The 17,149-nt window shown below is 41.6% G+C and overlaps 1 protein-coding gene across 1 annotated transcript in view; it reads right to left on the minus strand.

Moving 5' to 3' along the window:
* The window catches only part of LOC136879169 (gamma-butyrobetaine dioxygenase), a 193,428-nt gene that overhangs the window by 7,665 nt on the left and 168,614 nt on the right, over positions 1–17,149 (minus strand). Inside the window, exons 7-8 of the mRNA XM_068228943.1 lie at positions 16,230–16,432; positions 105–271 (exon numbers count right to left, since the gene is read on the minus strand). Coding sequence (XP_068085044.1) covers positions 105–271; positions 16,230–16,432 — 370 coding nt within the window. The remainder of the gene's footprint in view (positions 1–104; positions 272–16,229; positions 16,433–17,149) is intronic.

Below are 17,149 nucleotides of genomic sequence, written 5' to 3' on the forward strand. Positions count from 1 at the left end.
CCTACCCTTTCCCATCCTTGCGTCGCCGTAAGCCTGCAATGTGTTAGTGCAACATTAAACCACTAGCAAAAGAGAACAAACACAGTAAACGAAGAGATAGTTACCTGGATTTGTCTTGAACTTCACTATGTTGTCAGGGTGGTAGAGGGCTTCTGTGAAGACAGCGTGAGCTCTGTACCATGGAACAACATCCTCTAGAGGGACAGAGAAGTGAGAATCTCTCTGCTGCTGACTGTAGTTAACTCGCTCAAACTTCCCGCTCAAATCCTCACTGCAGGCAAACAAATTACTCTCATCATTTAATACAGAAGAACATAATTCTGCATTAGTGAAGTAAAGCAAAGATAAAAAGCAGAGTCATCTCTGTGCAGCCCATGAAGGCCCCTGGAGGGCTTCAAGGCTTCCACTATTTGTAAGCTCGGCATACAGTAGAGTGCTTTGCTCTACGCCCGGCTGCCTTTGCCTGCAGGAACTAATCTGGTACTCATTGTTCTCAGGAACAAGAGCACCTCTGAAAGTGGAAATCTTCTTGACTTCCTGACTAACACATGCTATTCTGGGAGAACCAAGCATGCCTTTATTGCCTCAGAAGGAATCCCCTATAATTCTTAACTAGTAGAGTGTTTAAATGTAACCAGTGATTGCAGATCATCATCATCATCATCATCATCATCATCATCATCACTATTATTGTTGTAGAAAGTACGCCTGAACTTCACAGCTACAAGATAGTTCATGAAAGTGGGTTTATATTGGTAAGGTACTCACCAAAACAGGTTTCTATGGTTATTTTAAGCTCCATTGTATGGTAGATGTGTTTTGTTTACAATTGGAATGACAGAATATCGAGTGAAATATTGAAAAACTTGTGTGAACAGCCATCTTACTAAAGATCAAAATCATGCAGAAGTAGCACTGCAGTAGATAGCGCTCACTCAAGAAACCATCCCCTCGGTTCAAGTCACGGCCAATTAGACTCCCTCATTGGCATGATGGCAGAAGCAGAAATTCACTGTGATACAGTGGAGATGTCTGGAGTATCAAGGGAAAGCATCCACAATGGCAGAAACGGTAGAAGTATTGACTTAAATCTGATTGATGATATCAGTCAGCAGATAACATAGAATCAGTATGAAGAAGAGGTGCATCTTGAGACTGCAAGATCACTGTTGAGGAAAATCACGGCTATTCCTCTTAAGAATCTAAAATTGGAAATTAAAATGGCCTCATGAATTTGGGAGAAGCTTTAGAGGCTGAAGCAACGTGTAAGATGGCGTGGAAGAACTGAAGCAGAGATCAACTGCCACAGAGAGCAAGGACAAATGACATGGAGGAAGACCAAGGAAAGTGGGAAAAGGTTCTATCCAGGAAGAAGAGAAAGAAGCATGAAGATATTCCAACGAAATGGGCCGGAAACGATCTTGAAGGTACAGCGGTTAACGAGAGTGAAAAATGACCTTATTCTAAATCAAGGAGTCGTTCAGAAGCTGTCAACATCAAACCAATGAACAGTAAGACTTTCGCTGATGTTTTGAAGGATATCAGGAAATGGGTGAAGCTGGAAAACAGTGGAGCAGGCATCCGATCTATGCGCAAATCGAGAGCTGGGGCTGTTCTTCTTGAGTTCAATAAAACCACACAGATTGAAAACAGGGAGATATTCAGTAAATCTCTGAGAGATGCACTTGGGCAAGATGGCAGTGTAAAGGCTTTAATCCCCTGAACTACAATGGAGATTTGAGACATGGATTGCATCACTACCTCTGCAAATGTGAAGGAGGCTGTAAGATGAGATTCCGGTAATCATCATGGAGAGCTGAAAATATCGGTCACAAAACCAAACAGCTGGGGACAGAAACTCGCCATCTTCGAAACTAAAGATGAGGATGCTCAGAAACTACTGGAAGCTGTTATTCTTTATGGTTAGTATACTACTCAATGACGGGTGAATTTAATTCTACATCATTCCGCCCATTAAATGATGAAGGGTGAATTATATTGAAGAGAATATTAGTGTTGGTCATACCGAGCTCGATAGCTGCAGTCGCTTAAGTGCGGCCAGTATCCAGTATTCGGGAGATAGTAGGTTCGAATCCCACTGTCGGCAGCCCTGAAAATGGTTTTCCGTGGTTTCCCATTTTCACACCAGGCAAATGCTGGGGCTGTACCTTAATTAAGACCACGGCCGCTTCCTTCCCACCCCTAGCCCTTTCCTGTCCCATCGTCGCCGTAAGACCTATCTGTGTCGGTGCGACGTAAAACAACTAGCAAAAAAAAAAAAGTGTTGGTCATAATGGCAATTTTTGGAGGATCTATGTTAAGTTGGATCATAATTCCAGAATGGCTATACTGCAGAGTACGTGCTAGAACCATATTACCTTACAGCTTTTGATGCCTATCATATGGATACCTGGCAATAAACTGCACAGGCCCTGACAGAAGTAAGTTCTGTTTTAAGTGAGGAGAAGCTGGTCATAAGGCAGTAGACAGCAAAAAGAATAATCCACAATGCATGCTTTGTACAAACAAGGGTGTCAATGAAACTAAACAAAATCATGTTCCTGAGTTGGATGCATGCACAATATTCCGTGAAGCTCTTGAAAAGGCCAAAAATCACAGCAAATGATGCAAATCCTTCAAGCAAACATGCACAGGAGTCAAACAGCTGATTTATGAGATGGAAGCAGACATCATTATTATTAGTGAACCATATCAAGGGTGGTTTGTGGATAATCTTCGAACAGCTGCAATTTGGATACCAGATGTAGGAAAATTTTCAATAACAGAGCGTAGATGTAAAGATGGTTTTGTTTGGATACAGATTGGGGGAATCACTATTGTAAGCTGTTCCCAACTTTCAGATGAAACTTGATGGCCTTGAAGATGCATTACACAGAATGGAAAACAGACTATTGGTTGCTGGTGATTTTAATGCACAAACCACAAAACAGACTCCAGAGGATGACGTAAAATGGAGATGGCAGCCAGCATGGGTTTGGTGGTCAACATCATTGGAAATGTGCCAACATTTTGATGGCCAGGATGTCAGGGAACAATACCAGATGTAACCTTCTCATCGGAGGATACTGCGCCTAAGGTAACTGAATGGCAAGTGATTGAGAACTATACGGGGAGTGATCACCAATATATCATCTTTTGACTGCTCCAGGAAGCTCCTCAAATAAGAAATATTTGCGGAGGCCAGCATGGTGGAACATAGCCGGCATCGACAAAGAAAAGTTTCTTGCTCTAATACAGAATGGAATGGAGAACATAATGGAAAAATGTTTTGGCTGTAGAGGGAAAGAAGCAGCTGGTGTATGTGTTGAAATCACCATGCAGCTAATCCAGCAAGCACGCAATGTCTCAATGTCTAAAAAGAGACCACGAACTAGCAAGCGTCCAGTGTACTGGTTGACCGAAGAGATTGCTGAACTGAGAAGGAATTGTCTGCGACTTTGATGCAGGACTCAGAGGATGAGAGGCAGTCCATAGAATACCTCAGTTTCAGCAGAGTACAAGTCAGCGAAGAAGGAACTCCGCAACGCAATTAGAAAGAGTAAAGTCGATAAATCGTGGACATTGGCTAAGGAAGTAAAAGATGATCCATGGGGACTAGGTTTCAAGATTGTAATGAAGAAACTCGGGACATTTTCAACCCCAAGCATGGATCTGCAAACCATTAAAGAAATTATGGATACTCTATTCCCCGACCATCTAGAGAGGATTGACTGTGACGATGAAAAAGAACTGGATGATATAAACCTCTTCACAGTAGAAGAGTTGAATAGATCTATTAGCTCTCTTAAAAACAAGAGGACTGCAGGACCAGAAGGTATACCTGCAGAAGTGCTAAAGATAAAATCAGAACTCTGTCCAGAACTGTTGCTGAATATGTACAATCACTCTGCAAGCGGGTGTTTTTAGTCTCCGACGGAAAATGGCCCGATTGGTTTTGATCAGCAAAGGAAAACCTGGTGGTTATAGACTTTTATGACTGAGCGCATTGGCCACGCAGCTGTGTGCTTGCATCCGGGAGATACTGAGTTCGAATCCCACTGTCGGCAGCCCTCAAGATGGTTTTCCGTGGTTTCCTATTTTCACACCAGGCAAATGCTGGGGCTGTACCTTAATTAAGGTCACAGCCGCTTCCTTCTCATTTCCAGGCCTTTCCTATCCCACCGTCGCCATAAGACCTATCTGTGTAGGTGTGACGTAAAGCAAATAGCAAAAAAAAACTTTTATGTATGTTGGACACAGCTGGAAAAGTCCTGGAGAAACTTCTGCAGCCCACAATTCTCTCAGCAGTACAGCTAGCTTATCTGCTCACCAGCATGGATTTTGGAGAGGGTACTCGATGATGGATGCAGTGTGAGAGGTGGTGAATACAGCAGGAAGAGTACAAACAGCCAATTATCATTCCCGTAAATTGACACTTCTTGCGACCCTGGATGTGAAGAATGCTTTCAACTCAGCAAGATGGAGCAACATGCTGGAAGCTCTTAAAAAAACTTTGGAGCTACCACAGTATCTTATGCGTATAATGAGAGACTACTTCAAGGATCACACTCTGCTGTATGATACGGAACATGGATAAAGGACAAAACGACTGATGGCTGGTGCAGCACAGTGATCAGTCCTTAGAACATCATATATGATGGCTTGTTGCGTTTAGAGATGCCAGAGGATAGGAAGCTTGAGGGCTACGCTAAGGATGTGGCTTCCTTGATAGTGGCTCGTAATGTTAAAATGGCTCAAATCAAACTGAACCAGGTGCTACGGCGCATAAAGGAATGGATGATGAGTCACAGGCTAACACTAGCAGAACACAAAATGGAGATAGTTCTTCTGACGAGGAAAAGGATCGAGAATCTTGTGCCAATGACTCTTTGAAAAGTTAGTAATTGAAATGTCTATGAGCATAAAATATCTAGGAGTGACACTTGACTCCAAGTTCACATTGTGGAATCATATTCAAAGAGCGACAGATAAGGCAGTAAAATACATAACTGCACTTAGTAGACTGATGGGAAATGTTAAAGGTCCAAAATCCAGTAAACTGCGCTTTCTCATTTTGATGGCTCAGTCAGTATTCCGAGTATGGCTCTGAAATCTGGGCTGAATCCTTAAGATTTGCTTGGTATCAGAGAAGGATAGTTGCCGTACAACGGAGAGCATGTGCATACCGCACAGTGGCAGCAATCTACTTGCATTGGAGCAACAAGAAATCTGGTGTAAGCAAGGAGAGCTTCAGTCAATGGATGAGGCAATGGCAACTCAGATGGGAAACTGACCCTTGGACCAAGAGACTGATACCATGCTTGGATATCTGGGTTGAAAGGGTTCATGGTGAAGTCAACTATTACTCACACAGCTTCTAACAGGACATGGATATTTCCGGAAATTCCTGCATAGAGTAGGCAGAGCAAGTGATGCAGCATGCATATACTGTGACGACATCGATGATGTACTTCACACCTTCTTTGTGTGCGGCCATTGGATGATAAAGAGAAGATGTGTGGAAAATGAACTGGGAGAACTGACACCAGACAATATTAGTTCTGTGATGCTACGAAACCAGGAATCCTAGGATCGGGTGGCAGTGTATATGGAGGATGTCCTTCATCAGAAGAAGAGGGATTTGGAAGCGTACAACCGCCCGTAAAGGAGAAATGAAGAAAGAAGAAGTCTGAAAGATTAAGTAAGCATGAAATCAGTAATGCAAGAGTATTATTATTATTATTATTATTATATATATAATTCGCTGGGGCCATCAAGGACCACGTTAAGTCTTGTTGTATCTGACACTGAACTTGGCCTTCTTTAGAGCCCAAATTTCCCTCATTCTTTGTGAGTGGGCCTGCTTACGCTCCTCTGTCCAAGGGGCACCGTGTCTTCTCTTCGGTTGCTCGTCTCGGTTTAGCCTGTTCGTCAATATTTTCTTGCGGAAGAGATCTCTGTTAAGAGCATCTTCAGCTGAGATATGTAGCATTTGCAGGTCTTCTTTGGTATTTCTAAACCATGGAATTGTGGTTTTGGGGTTTGAATCAAAAAAGTGAAAGATTTCTTTAGTTAACTTTCTTCCGTCCATTCTTTTCAGATGACCGTAAAATCGTGCCTGTCTTTTTCTGATTGTGTTGGTAATTTTCTCTATTTTACTGTAGACTTCCTCGTTGGATCTCTTTTGATGGATTCCATTTCTGTACTTTGATCCCAAGATTCCTCTCACAATTTTGCGTTCTTTTTTCTCCAGTTCTTCAAGGAGTCCTTTGTTGGCATTTAGAGACAGGGTTTCGGCTGCATATAGAACTACTGGCTTCAGAACGGTTTCATAGTGACGTATCTTGGTGTTTTGGGAAAGGCATTTTTTGTTGTAGATTGTGCGGGATGTTTGGTAGGCTATTTCCAGTTTGCGTACTCGCTCCTGAAGTGCTTCTTTGTCCAGTCCATTTTTCATGATGATCTCACCCAGGTATTTGAATTTGTCTACTCGGGTGATGTCCCCGTATTTTGTATGGAGTTTTGGAGGAGCCTCTTTGATGTTAGTCATTACTTCTGTTTTCTCAAACGATATCCGCAAACCAGTTTGTTCGGCAATTTCCTTTAAAATTTCAACTTGAGCTCTAGCGGTTTCTATGTCGTTTGAGAGAACAGCAATATCATCGGCAAATGCTAAGCAGTCTGTTGCGATCCCCTTGGATTTGGTTCCTATTCTCAATGGACTATAGTTGGTTTCCTGTAATCTCATCCGCCAGGTTCTGATGATTTTTTCAAGAACACAGTTGAAGAGTATCGGGGATAGCCCATCACCTTGTCGGACTCCTGTTTTGATGTCAAAGGAATGCGAGAGACATCCGTGGAACTTCACCTTGGATTTTGTATCGGTCAGAGTGGCTCTAATTAATGCCAGCAGTTTCAAATCAACTCCGAATTCATTTAAGATATTTAGCAGAACTTCCCGGTCAATGGAGTCGTACGCTTTCTTAAAGTCCACAAAGACAGACACATACTGCTTGGACCTTAGTGTACAATATCTGATGATCGTTTTGAGATTTTGGATCTGCTCGGCTGTTGAGCGACCTTTTCTGAACCCTCCTTGGTATTCACCTATTTGATGTTCGACTTGTGCTTCCAAACGTTCCAGGATGGCAAGTGATAGAATTTTGTAAGTCACGGGTAGCAAAGATATTCCTCTGTAGTTGTTGATGTTCTTCATGCTGCCTTTTTTGTGTAATGGATGGATCAAAGCTATTTTCCAATCTTCGGGTAGGGTCTCCTTGTTCCAAATTTCTTCTATTTGCTTTTGCAAGATATCAAGTGATTCCTCTGGGGCATATTTCCATAGTTCTGCTACTACTGAGTCTTCCCCTGGCGCTTTGTTATTTTTGAGACGGGCAATGTGGCGCTTGATATCATCTCTGTCGGGTGGTCTGGAATCTGGGTACCTGAGTAAGGGTTCCTTGGTCTCAATGGGGCTTTGCGGTTTAGAGCAATTAAGTAAATTCTTGAAGTAGTCTGCCAGAATGCTGCAATTTTCTTCATCCGACGTCGCCAGTGTGCCGTCCTTTCGCTCAAAGCATAGAGATGGTGGTTTATAGCCAGTGAGTTTGCGTTTGAAGGCTCTGTAGTACTCTCTGCTTTCATTCTTCCTAAAGTTTTGTTCTATATTTTCAGTGAGAGATTTTTCGTGTTTACGTTTCTCAGTTCTGAACACCCTAGCTGCTTGGGCACGTTGGGTTTTGTAGGTTTCCCAATCATTTTCTGATTTCGTAGAGTAGTACTGTTTCCAAGCATTGAGTCTTTCTTGGAGGACTGATTCGCAGGTACCATTCCACCAGGCATGCTTTTTGCTTCTCTTGATTTCTGCAACGTCTTTGGCGGCCTCAACAAGGAGACTTTTGGCGTTGTTAAAGTCACAGTCATTTGGTCTAGCCTTCTCCTGGAACTCCTCGACCCTTTGTCGAAGTTTATCATTGTCGAAGCGTGTGATCTGTTTGGTTGTCTTCCTTGTGTTTGCGGGAATTGGTTTGAATTTGATAAGAGACATATAGTGATCTGAGGCCACATTGATGCCTTTCTTTACCTTGACATTCATAATCTCAGGGCTGTTTCTCCTGGAGATTGCAACATGATCAATTTGGAACTCTCCGAGAGTTTGGACGGGAGAACGCCAAGTCATTTGCTTTCTGGGTAGATGACGAAAGTGGGTCGACATGACCTGCAGGTTGTGATTTTCGCAAATGGACACCAGTCTTTTGCCATTGGGATTGGTTCTTTTGTGAGCAGGGTAATTTCCTATAACTTTCTTGTACTTCTGTTCACGACCTAGTTGGGCATTGAAGTCACCCAAAAGAAGCTTGACATGGTGTTTGGGGATTTTGTTTAATTTTTCATCCAGCAGGTCCCAGAAATTATCAACTTCGTCTGGATCAGACTTGTTCTTATCGTTTGTAGGAGCATGTGCGTTAACTAGAGCATAGGTTTTGTTCGCGCATTTCGCGCATTTAATTGTGAGTATAGACAATCTGTCATTCACAGGTTCGAAATTTGCAACCGATTTAAGGATGTTGGTTCTAACAGCAAACGCAGTTCCAAGCATCACAGCTCCATTGAGGATTCCTCTTTGCGCTTTGCTCTTGAAAAATCGGTAGCCTTCGGATTCAAAAATCTCTTCATCTGGGTATCTTGTTTCCTGTAGGGCCATTATGGATATCTGATTTTCGTGAAGAGCTTTGGTGAGCGTTTTCAGCTTGCCAGTTTGTGTAAGTGAATTTATGTTGAAAGTTGCTAGAAAGATTTTGGCCTGAGTTTTTGACTCTTCGGGGTACACCGAGACGCTCCGACTCGTCTCTTGCATGATGTCGAGTCTCCCCCAGAATCCGAACGAGACTCGTGCGCCGTGGCCTTCACGACGAGGGATTTATCCGAAGATTTACCCCCTGGGGTATGTTTCTTGAAATGTTGTGCCATCATGCTTTTTGACTTGACTTTGCTTTGGACGGGTACCCATCCTTTTACAACTAGGGTTGTTAGCCCTAGAGGTTGCCTCAAGATGTTTTCTGGCTTCTGGTCATTTACCAGTCTTCGCCGTAACCCTGGCAAGGGACCAATTTGTTTTTCACGGTGGTATTTTATTTCCCTACTACCCTCTGACTCTGCTGGCGGCAGAGCCAGCGAGCTTCCCCAATTCCAATGGGACGCGCCCGATGGAGGTAACTGGTAAATCCCCACACGAGTTATTATTATTATTATTATTATTATTATTATTATTATTATTATTATTATTATTATTATTATTATTATTATTATTTTATCTCTTGCTTTTGTTTGGTGGCTACCCTCCATTTTATAGTATTGTTGTGGAATGCTTCCTTCTTATGCTGATTACTGCGTATTGTTGTTGTGATTATGCAATGTGATGCTGGTTGTTGTGTGATGAACTGGGACATGGAAAAGTGTTTATTTCTTTTAATATTATTGTTTAACCTTATGGTTGGTTCTCAAGGTTAACATTAATTTATTTTGACATGGGCTCTACACCTTATTCAAATTTGTCTTACCTTAATGTTATTTCTTTGATATTATCATTCTGGTTTGAGGATGCGGATAGATTGTTTCCTTTAAAATGCCTCTGTATTCACTAGGGTACCTTAAACCATATTGTAATTATGTATGGTAGTTGGTCCTGTTGGCTATTAATTGTTGTCTAAGAATTTGGTAAAGGCCTACTAAATGGGTAAATTGTAGGGGCGGCCGTACCCAGGAAGGTGTACATAATTTATGAATTGCAATGAATACTCATTATATCCTCCCTTTTAAAACAGCAAAGGGAACCAAGCTTGGAAAATAATATTGTAATGATATTCAACTTAAATTACAACTTGAGTTTGAATTTTTAAACCTTCTTGTACTCTATTCATTGGTTGAGTTTGAAGACTTCTAGTTCTGTGATCAAGTTTTTAACAGAAGTTCTCTTTTAAAAATGAATGTTGTTGGTTGTTGTTGTTGTTTGAGTCATCAGTCCATAGACTGGTTTGATGCAGCTCTCCATGCCACCCTATCCTGTGCTAACCTTTTCATTTCTACGTAACTATTGCATCCTACATCTGCTCTAATCTGTTTGTCATATTCATACCTTGGTCTACCCCTACCGTTCTTGCCACCTACACTTCCTTCAAAAACCAACTGAACAAGTCCTGGGTGTCTTAAGATGTGTCCTATCATTCTATCTCTTCTTCTCATCACATTTAGCCAAATCGATCTCCTCTCAACAATTCGATTCAGTATCTCTTCATTCGTGATTCGATCTATCCATCTCACCTTCAGCATTCTTCTGTAACACCACATTTCAAAAGCTTCTATTATCTTTCTTTCTGAGCTAGTTATCGTCCATGTTTCACTTCCATACAATGCCACGCTCCACACAAAAGTCTTCAAAAACATCTTTCTAATTCTGATATCAATGTTTGAAGTGAGCAAATTTCTTTTCTTAAGAAAGCTCTTCCTTGCTTGTGCTAGTCTGCATTTTATGTCCTCCTTACTTCTGCCATCGTTGGTTATTTTACTACCCAAGTAACAATATTCATCTACTTCCTTTAAGACTTCGTTTCCTAATCTAATATTTCCTACATCACCTGCCTTCGATCGACTGCACTCCATTACTTTTGTTTTGGACTTATTTATTTTCATCTTGTACTCCTTACCTAAGACTTCATCCATACCATTCAGCAACTTCTCGAGATCTTCTGCAGTCTCAGATAAAATAACAATATCATCGGCAAATCTCAAGGTTTTGATTTCCTCTCCTTGGACTGTGATTCCGTTTCCAAATTTCTCTTTGATTTCCTTTACTGCCTGTTCTATGTAAACATTGAAAAGGAGAGGGGACAAACTGCAGCCTTGCCTCACTCCTTTCTGGATTGCTGCTTCTTTTTCAAAGCCCTCGATTCTTATCACAGCAGACTGATTTTTATACAGGTTGTAGATAATTCTTCGTTCTCGGTATCTGATCCATATCATCTTCAGGATCATAAATAGCCTGGTCCAATCAACATTATCGAATGCCTTTTCTAGATCTACGAATGCCATGTACGTGGGCTTGTCCTTCTTGATTCGATCCTCTAAGATCAGATGTAAAGTCAGGATTGCTTCACGTGTTCCTACATTTCTTCTGAAGCCAAACTGATCTTCCCCCAACTCAGCTTCAACTTGTTTTTGCATTCTTCTGTAAATAGTACGTGTTAAAATTTTGCAGGCATGAGATACTAAACTAATAGTGCGGTAGTTTTCACACCTGTCAGCACCGGCTTTCTTGGGAATAGGTATAACAACATTCTGCCGAAAATCGGATGGGACTTCTCCTGTCTCATACATCTTGCACACTAAATGAAATAACCTTACCATGCTGGTTTCTCCTAAGGCAGACAGTAATTCAGAGGGAATATCATCAATTCCAGGTGCCTTGTTCCTATTTAGGTCACTCACAGCTCTGTCAAACTCTGACCTCAAAATTGGGTCTCCCATTTCATCAGCATCAACAGCCTCTTCATGTTCCAGAAATAAATTATCTACATCGTTACCTTGATACAACTGTTGGATATGCTCCTGCCATCTTTCTGCTTTGTCTTCTTTCCCTAGAAGTGGCTTTCCATCTGAGCTCTTAATATTCATGCACCTAGATTTCCTTTCTCCAAACGTTTCCTTGATTTTCCTGTATGCAGCATCTACCTTTCCCAGGACCATACAGCCTTCGACATCCTTGCACTTCTCCTTCAGCCATTCTTCCTTAGCTACCTTGCACTTTCTATCCACTTCATTCTTTAATCGCCTGTATTCTTTTCTGCCCTCTTCATTTCTAGCATTCTTGTATTTTCGTCGTTCATCAATCAGGTCTAGTATCTCCTGAGTTATCCACTGATTCTTAGTTGATCTTTTCTTCCTTCCTAACATTTCTTCAGCAGCCCTACTGACTTCATTTTTCATGACTCTCCACTCTTCCTCTACTGTGTTTCCTTCGGCCTTTTCATTTAGTCCTTGTGCAACATGTTCCTTGAAACGATCCATCACACTATTTTCTTTCAACTTGTCTAGATCCCATCTTTTTGCATTCTTTCCTTTCTTCAATTTCTTCAACTTCAGATGGCATTTCATGACCAACAAGTTGTGGTCAGAGTCCACGTCTGCTCCTGGGAAAGTTTTGCAATCCAACACCTGGTTTCTGAATCTCTGCCTAATCATAATGAAGTCTATTTGATACCTTCCAGTGTCTCCAGGTCTCGTCCACGTATACAGCCGTCGTTTGTGGTGTTTGAACCAAGTATTGGCGAGGACTAAATTATGGTCAGTGCAGAATTCAACCAGCCGACTTCCTCTTTCGTTCCTTTGTCCCAATCCAAATTCTCCTACTGTGCTACCTTCTCTTCCTTGGCCTACCACTGCGTTCCAGTCTCCCATCACAATTAGATTCTCGTCACCTTTGACATATTGTATGAAATCTTCTATCTCCTCATATATTCTTTCAATTTCTTCATCATCCGCTGAACTAGTAGGCATATAGACCTGCACTATTGTGGTGGGCATTGGTTTGGTGTCTATCTTGGCGACAATAATTCTTTCACTCTGCTGGTCGTAGTAGCTTATCCGCTGCCCTATTTTCTTATTCATTATTAAACCAACTCCTGCATTACCCCTGTTTGATTTCGTGTTGATAATTCGGTAGTCGCCTGACCAAAAATCCTGTCCTTCCTGCCAACGTACTTCACTTACTACATCTAACTTTAGCCTATCCATCTCCCGTTTCAGATTCTCTAACCTACCACAACGATTCAAACTTCTAACATTCCACGCTCCGACTCGCAGAATGTCAGTATCCATCTTCCTGATGATCGCCCCCTCTCGTGTAGTCCCCACCCGGAGATCCGAATGGGGGACTAGTTTACCTCCGGAATATTTTACCCGGGAGGAAGCCATCATCAGTACATCTTTCATACAGAGAGAGCTGCATGCCCTCGGGAGGTGGTTACGGCTGTAGTTTCCCGTTGCTTTCAGCCGTGTAGCAGTATCAACACAGCTAAGCCATGTTGAGTATTATTACAAGGCCGTATCAGTCAATCATCTAGACTGCCGCCCTTGCAAATACCGAAAGGCTGCTACCCCCCTTTCGATGAACCATTCGTTAGTCTGGTCTCTCAACAGATACCCATCCGATATGGTTGCACCTGCGGCTCGGCTATCTGCATCATTGGGACACGCAAGCCTCCCCACCGCGGCAAGGTCACATGGTTCGCAGAGGAGGATCTTGTTGGTAGCTATTTAATTTTTCTCAATTTGTGTTCTATATTTTATGTTGGACCACCCACCCTATTTCTTGTTCAGGAATTTGTATTAAATTTTGGTCGTTAAGTGTGACCGTGAGTGTTATTGTAGTTGAGTTGCTATATCCTTTGACCTTCTTCCAGCCTCTGTTATGGTCCTTGACCTATTGGTATTGCCCAACGTCCCTGCCCTAAGTGGTTGGCGTGTTTTTGCGCTGGGTTGTCCTCTAATCTTTTAGTGGTTGTGCTAGCAATCAAAGACCTGGGCTGCGGTGCCATGCTACCAGTTGTCTGATTGTCCTTTTCTTTGTTTGTTGGTATGCCGACCAGTCTAGAATTAAAATCCCTGGATTGGCCAAGAATCAAAATTGGGGTCTCAAGGTAAGCATGATCAGATCTCCAGGTTTTGCTATTCACACCGACTTCAGTCGACTTGACTGAAGACTGGAACTCTTTTGAACCGATCATTTGCTTGTGTCTGAAACTGTACATGTATGTACTCAAGATAAACCAGCTTTCAGCCACTTTGGATTTCAATCCACAAGCATTATACTAAGACACGTCTGCATAACTCAAAATTGATTTTATAAAGGACTAGCTGTTGCACTCTTCAGTGAGAGGGAAAAATCATTATTAGATACAGCTTTCAATAGCAATGCCAATGACAAGTCCTTAGAAGAAGTAGCTTGAATACCTAATTCTTATTCATTGTATAGGCAAAATTTAGTAATAGATGGTAATGATCTTCCAGCTTCTCTCAGCATAATAACAGTACAGTTATTAGGAGCAGTATTAGCTAAAAGTAGCAGACTAGTAAACACTCCAAGTCAATTCAAGGAGCAGTAACATGCAGTAACACAATTATTAGCCATTCAACATGTCTGCTCAGGTGGTAGCAACTGTATGTGACAGATTTAAAAAATCTATATAACTCAGACAGTAGGGCAACTCTGCAACTCCCATTCATCCCTCCCCTTCCCACTACTTCTCACCCACTGCTATGAGATTTTGCTCGTCATATGAAAAAAAAAAATCAGGGGATAGATGATGGGAGATACCGAGCTCGATAGCTGCAGTCGCTTAAGTGCGGCCAGTATCCAGTATTCGGGAGATAGTAGGTTCAAACCCCACTGTGGGCAGCCCTGAAAATGCTTTTCCGTGGTTTCCCATTTTCACACCAGGCAAATGCTGGGGCAGTACCTTAATTAAGACCACGGCCGCTTCCTTCCCACTCCTAGCCCTTCCCTGTCCCATCGTCGCCATAAGACCTATCTGTGTCGGTGCGACGTAAAGCAACTAGCAAAAAAAAAAAAAAAAAAAAAAAAAAATGATGCGAGATAGCCTTAGTAACATTACTTCAATCACCTCCGTAGTATGTTACTTGTTGTAGGAATGTTACAATTCCTCTGCTGTTGAAACTCAATATACCTTTCAAACAGATTGTTGGGAAGGGGAGGTGTCAGTTATTTCCATTATCTTTGAAAACAAATACCCTCAACCGATTATTAAGCACGACAGTGTTTGTTTGGTGAGCGGTGCGCTCAATAATGAGTAACAGTGATACTCAATTTTGCACATTGTAGTAAGTCAATGTTTATCTTATACTTGTGTTTAATGTGAAATATTTATATTGTGACTGTTGTTAGTGAATTTATACAAGTTATAATGGTTTCCACTGATTAAATAATTTTGTGGTTGGGTGAAACATTGGAGGGAGTGTCTTGGACACCGAAAGTGATGGCTATGAAACAGATGAAGTTTACGAAAATCATCCTAACCTGAAACAGAGTGTCTGCAAGTTGTGAGAAAGAAGAGGCACTTTCGTTGACTGAAGGCTTTATTCCATTCGTTTTATGAAAGGATGGAATTATTAAGTTGGGCCACCATGTTCCTGCTACAAATGTTTGAACCCGGAAGTAGTGTTCCAGGAAAGATGCTGAATGGAACAAAAATGATGACTGACTATGTAAAATGTTTGTTTCCTATTATGCTGGATTATATGTTCGCATTGTTTAGTTCATACTAAACACACTCCTGCTATCACGTTCCTAAATAAATTGTTTATCTACCCCTTAGTCCCATTTCTTTGATACAGGGTCAGGCCGAAGTAAGATGAAATTATATCGCATGTTTTACGTCCGGATGCCCTTCCTTAGTTGAGGAGCTAATGAAGATGAATAATGGTGAATGAAATTGGGTAAGGAGGTGGAAAGAATCAGCTGTGGAACTGTCCCGGCATTTGGCTCGAAGTGTACATGGAATACCATAGAAAACCATTTTCCGGTCATCCGATGGTGGGGTTCAAGCCCACCTATCTCCCAAATGCAGAGCTTGGCCCGTAGCTGTAGCGCGACCACTCCACTCACTCCTGTTCCTAAATTAACAACTATCCCAAACTGACGCATTAAAAATACATCCATCTTTATATGGGCATATTATGGTCTTCAAACATAAAGGTGAGTGCTGCGAGTAACGGCGCACATTAAGACCTAGCGAGTAATGCCGCGTTGAGGAAGATGTTACTGACTGTTTTGTTCCCCTGGCCTCTTCCTTCCCATTAGCATGAGTACCGAAATTAGAGTAGCTAACAGCCCAATTACTCGTGCCATTAACTTACTGTAAAAACCCAAGCAAGTTGGACACGCAGGTGTGAGCTTGTATTAAGGAACTGATGGGTTCAAACCCCACTGTCAGCAGCTCTAAAGATGCTTTTCCATGGTTTCCCATTTTCACACTAGGTGGACTGGGCCATGGTCACTTCCTTCCTACTCCTAGCCCTTTCCTATCCCATGATCGCCATAAGACTTGTCTGTATCAGTGCAACATAAAGCAGATTGTAAAACTAAATAAATAAAAATAGTTCTGTATATATTATAGATTAAGGCATCTTCTGAACACTCTGTAAGGAAGACTTACCATATGACAGGACTGCGATAAAGGCTGTGGAAGCGAATGCCCCTCTCTTCTCCAATATCTGACCATTCCACAAGTGTCTTGGTCAGTATCTTATACTCCTCTGGTTTATCTCTTCTCAGCTTGTTACTGACATTTAGGATATCTGTTAGTTCATTTTCACCTCCTTCTCCAACTGTTTGTACTAAGCAATGCAGCAAGTTCACCTACAGCAAAAAAAATTATAACATTAACACATGTTTCAGCTAAAAAACAACTAAAAAAAGATGGATGATAACTTCTGTATAGCTTTAATTGTAAACATGTTCATTTGTTGAACTGCTTTCAACTAATTCTATTTGGCCTCTTCAACAATTGACTCTTATGATCAGAACACATCATTATGTTGTATCCAGTACAATGTTCACTTAATGTGTGTAATTCAAAGTGTTTTTGTTGTTGGTGCTTTGGTGTGTATATTTCATACAGTTCTAAAGATTGAAGGCTGGCAATGGTGGTGATCATTATTTTAATGATAAGTACAACTGGGCAACCATTCCTCGCAAATCAGAAAAAAAATAGAAGAGTTCCAACCCTATCAATAATTAATGCATTGGTAAAAGAAAAAGAATAAAGGAAGGGACACAAAGACTTTCTAGGCCTCATAAACCTAATGGCAGCAGCATAAAAAGAGAGAACGAGTTGTTGTAGGTGGTGGTGGTGGTGGTGGTGGTGGTGGTGGTGGTGGTGGTGGTGGTGGTGGTGGTGGTGGTGTAGTGGTGATTATTATTTTAAAGGGATGTAATATCTGCTAGAAACCTGTTCTTTATGAACTAGAAAACTTGGTAAATTGCAGACTTGCAAAATGAAAGGCAAGCAACTCAATGTTGAAAAAATCCTAGTGATATGAACTATGAATTTTAGGTATCGGTACCTAAATGAAA

Source organism: Anabrus simplex, chromosome 8, assembly GCF_040414725.1.
Source record: "Anabrus simplex isolate iqAnaSimp1 chromosome 8, ASM4041472v1, whole genome shotgun sequence".
In the NCBI taxonomy this organism is placed as follows: Eukaryota; Metazoa; Arthropoda; class Insecta; order Orthoptera; family Tettigoniidae; genus Anabrus; species Anabrus simplex.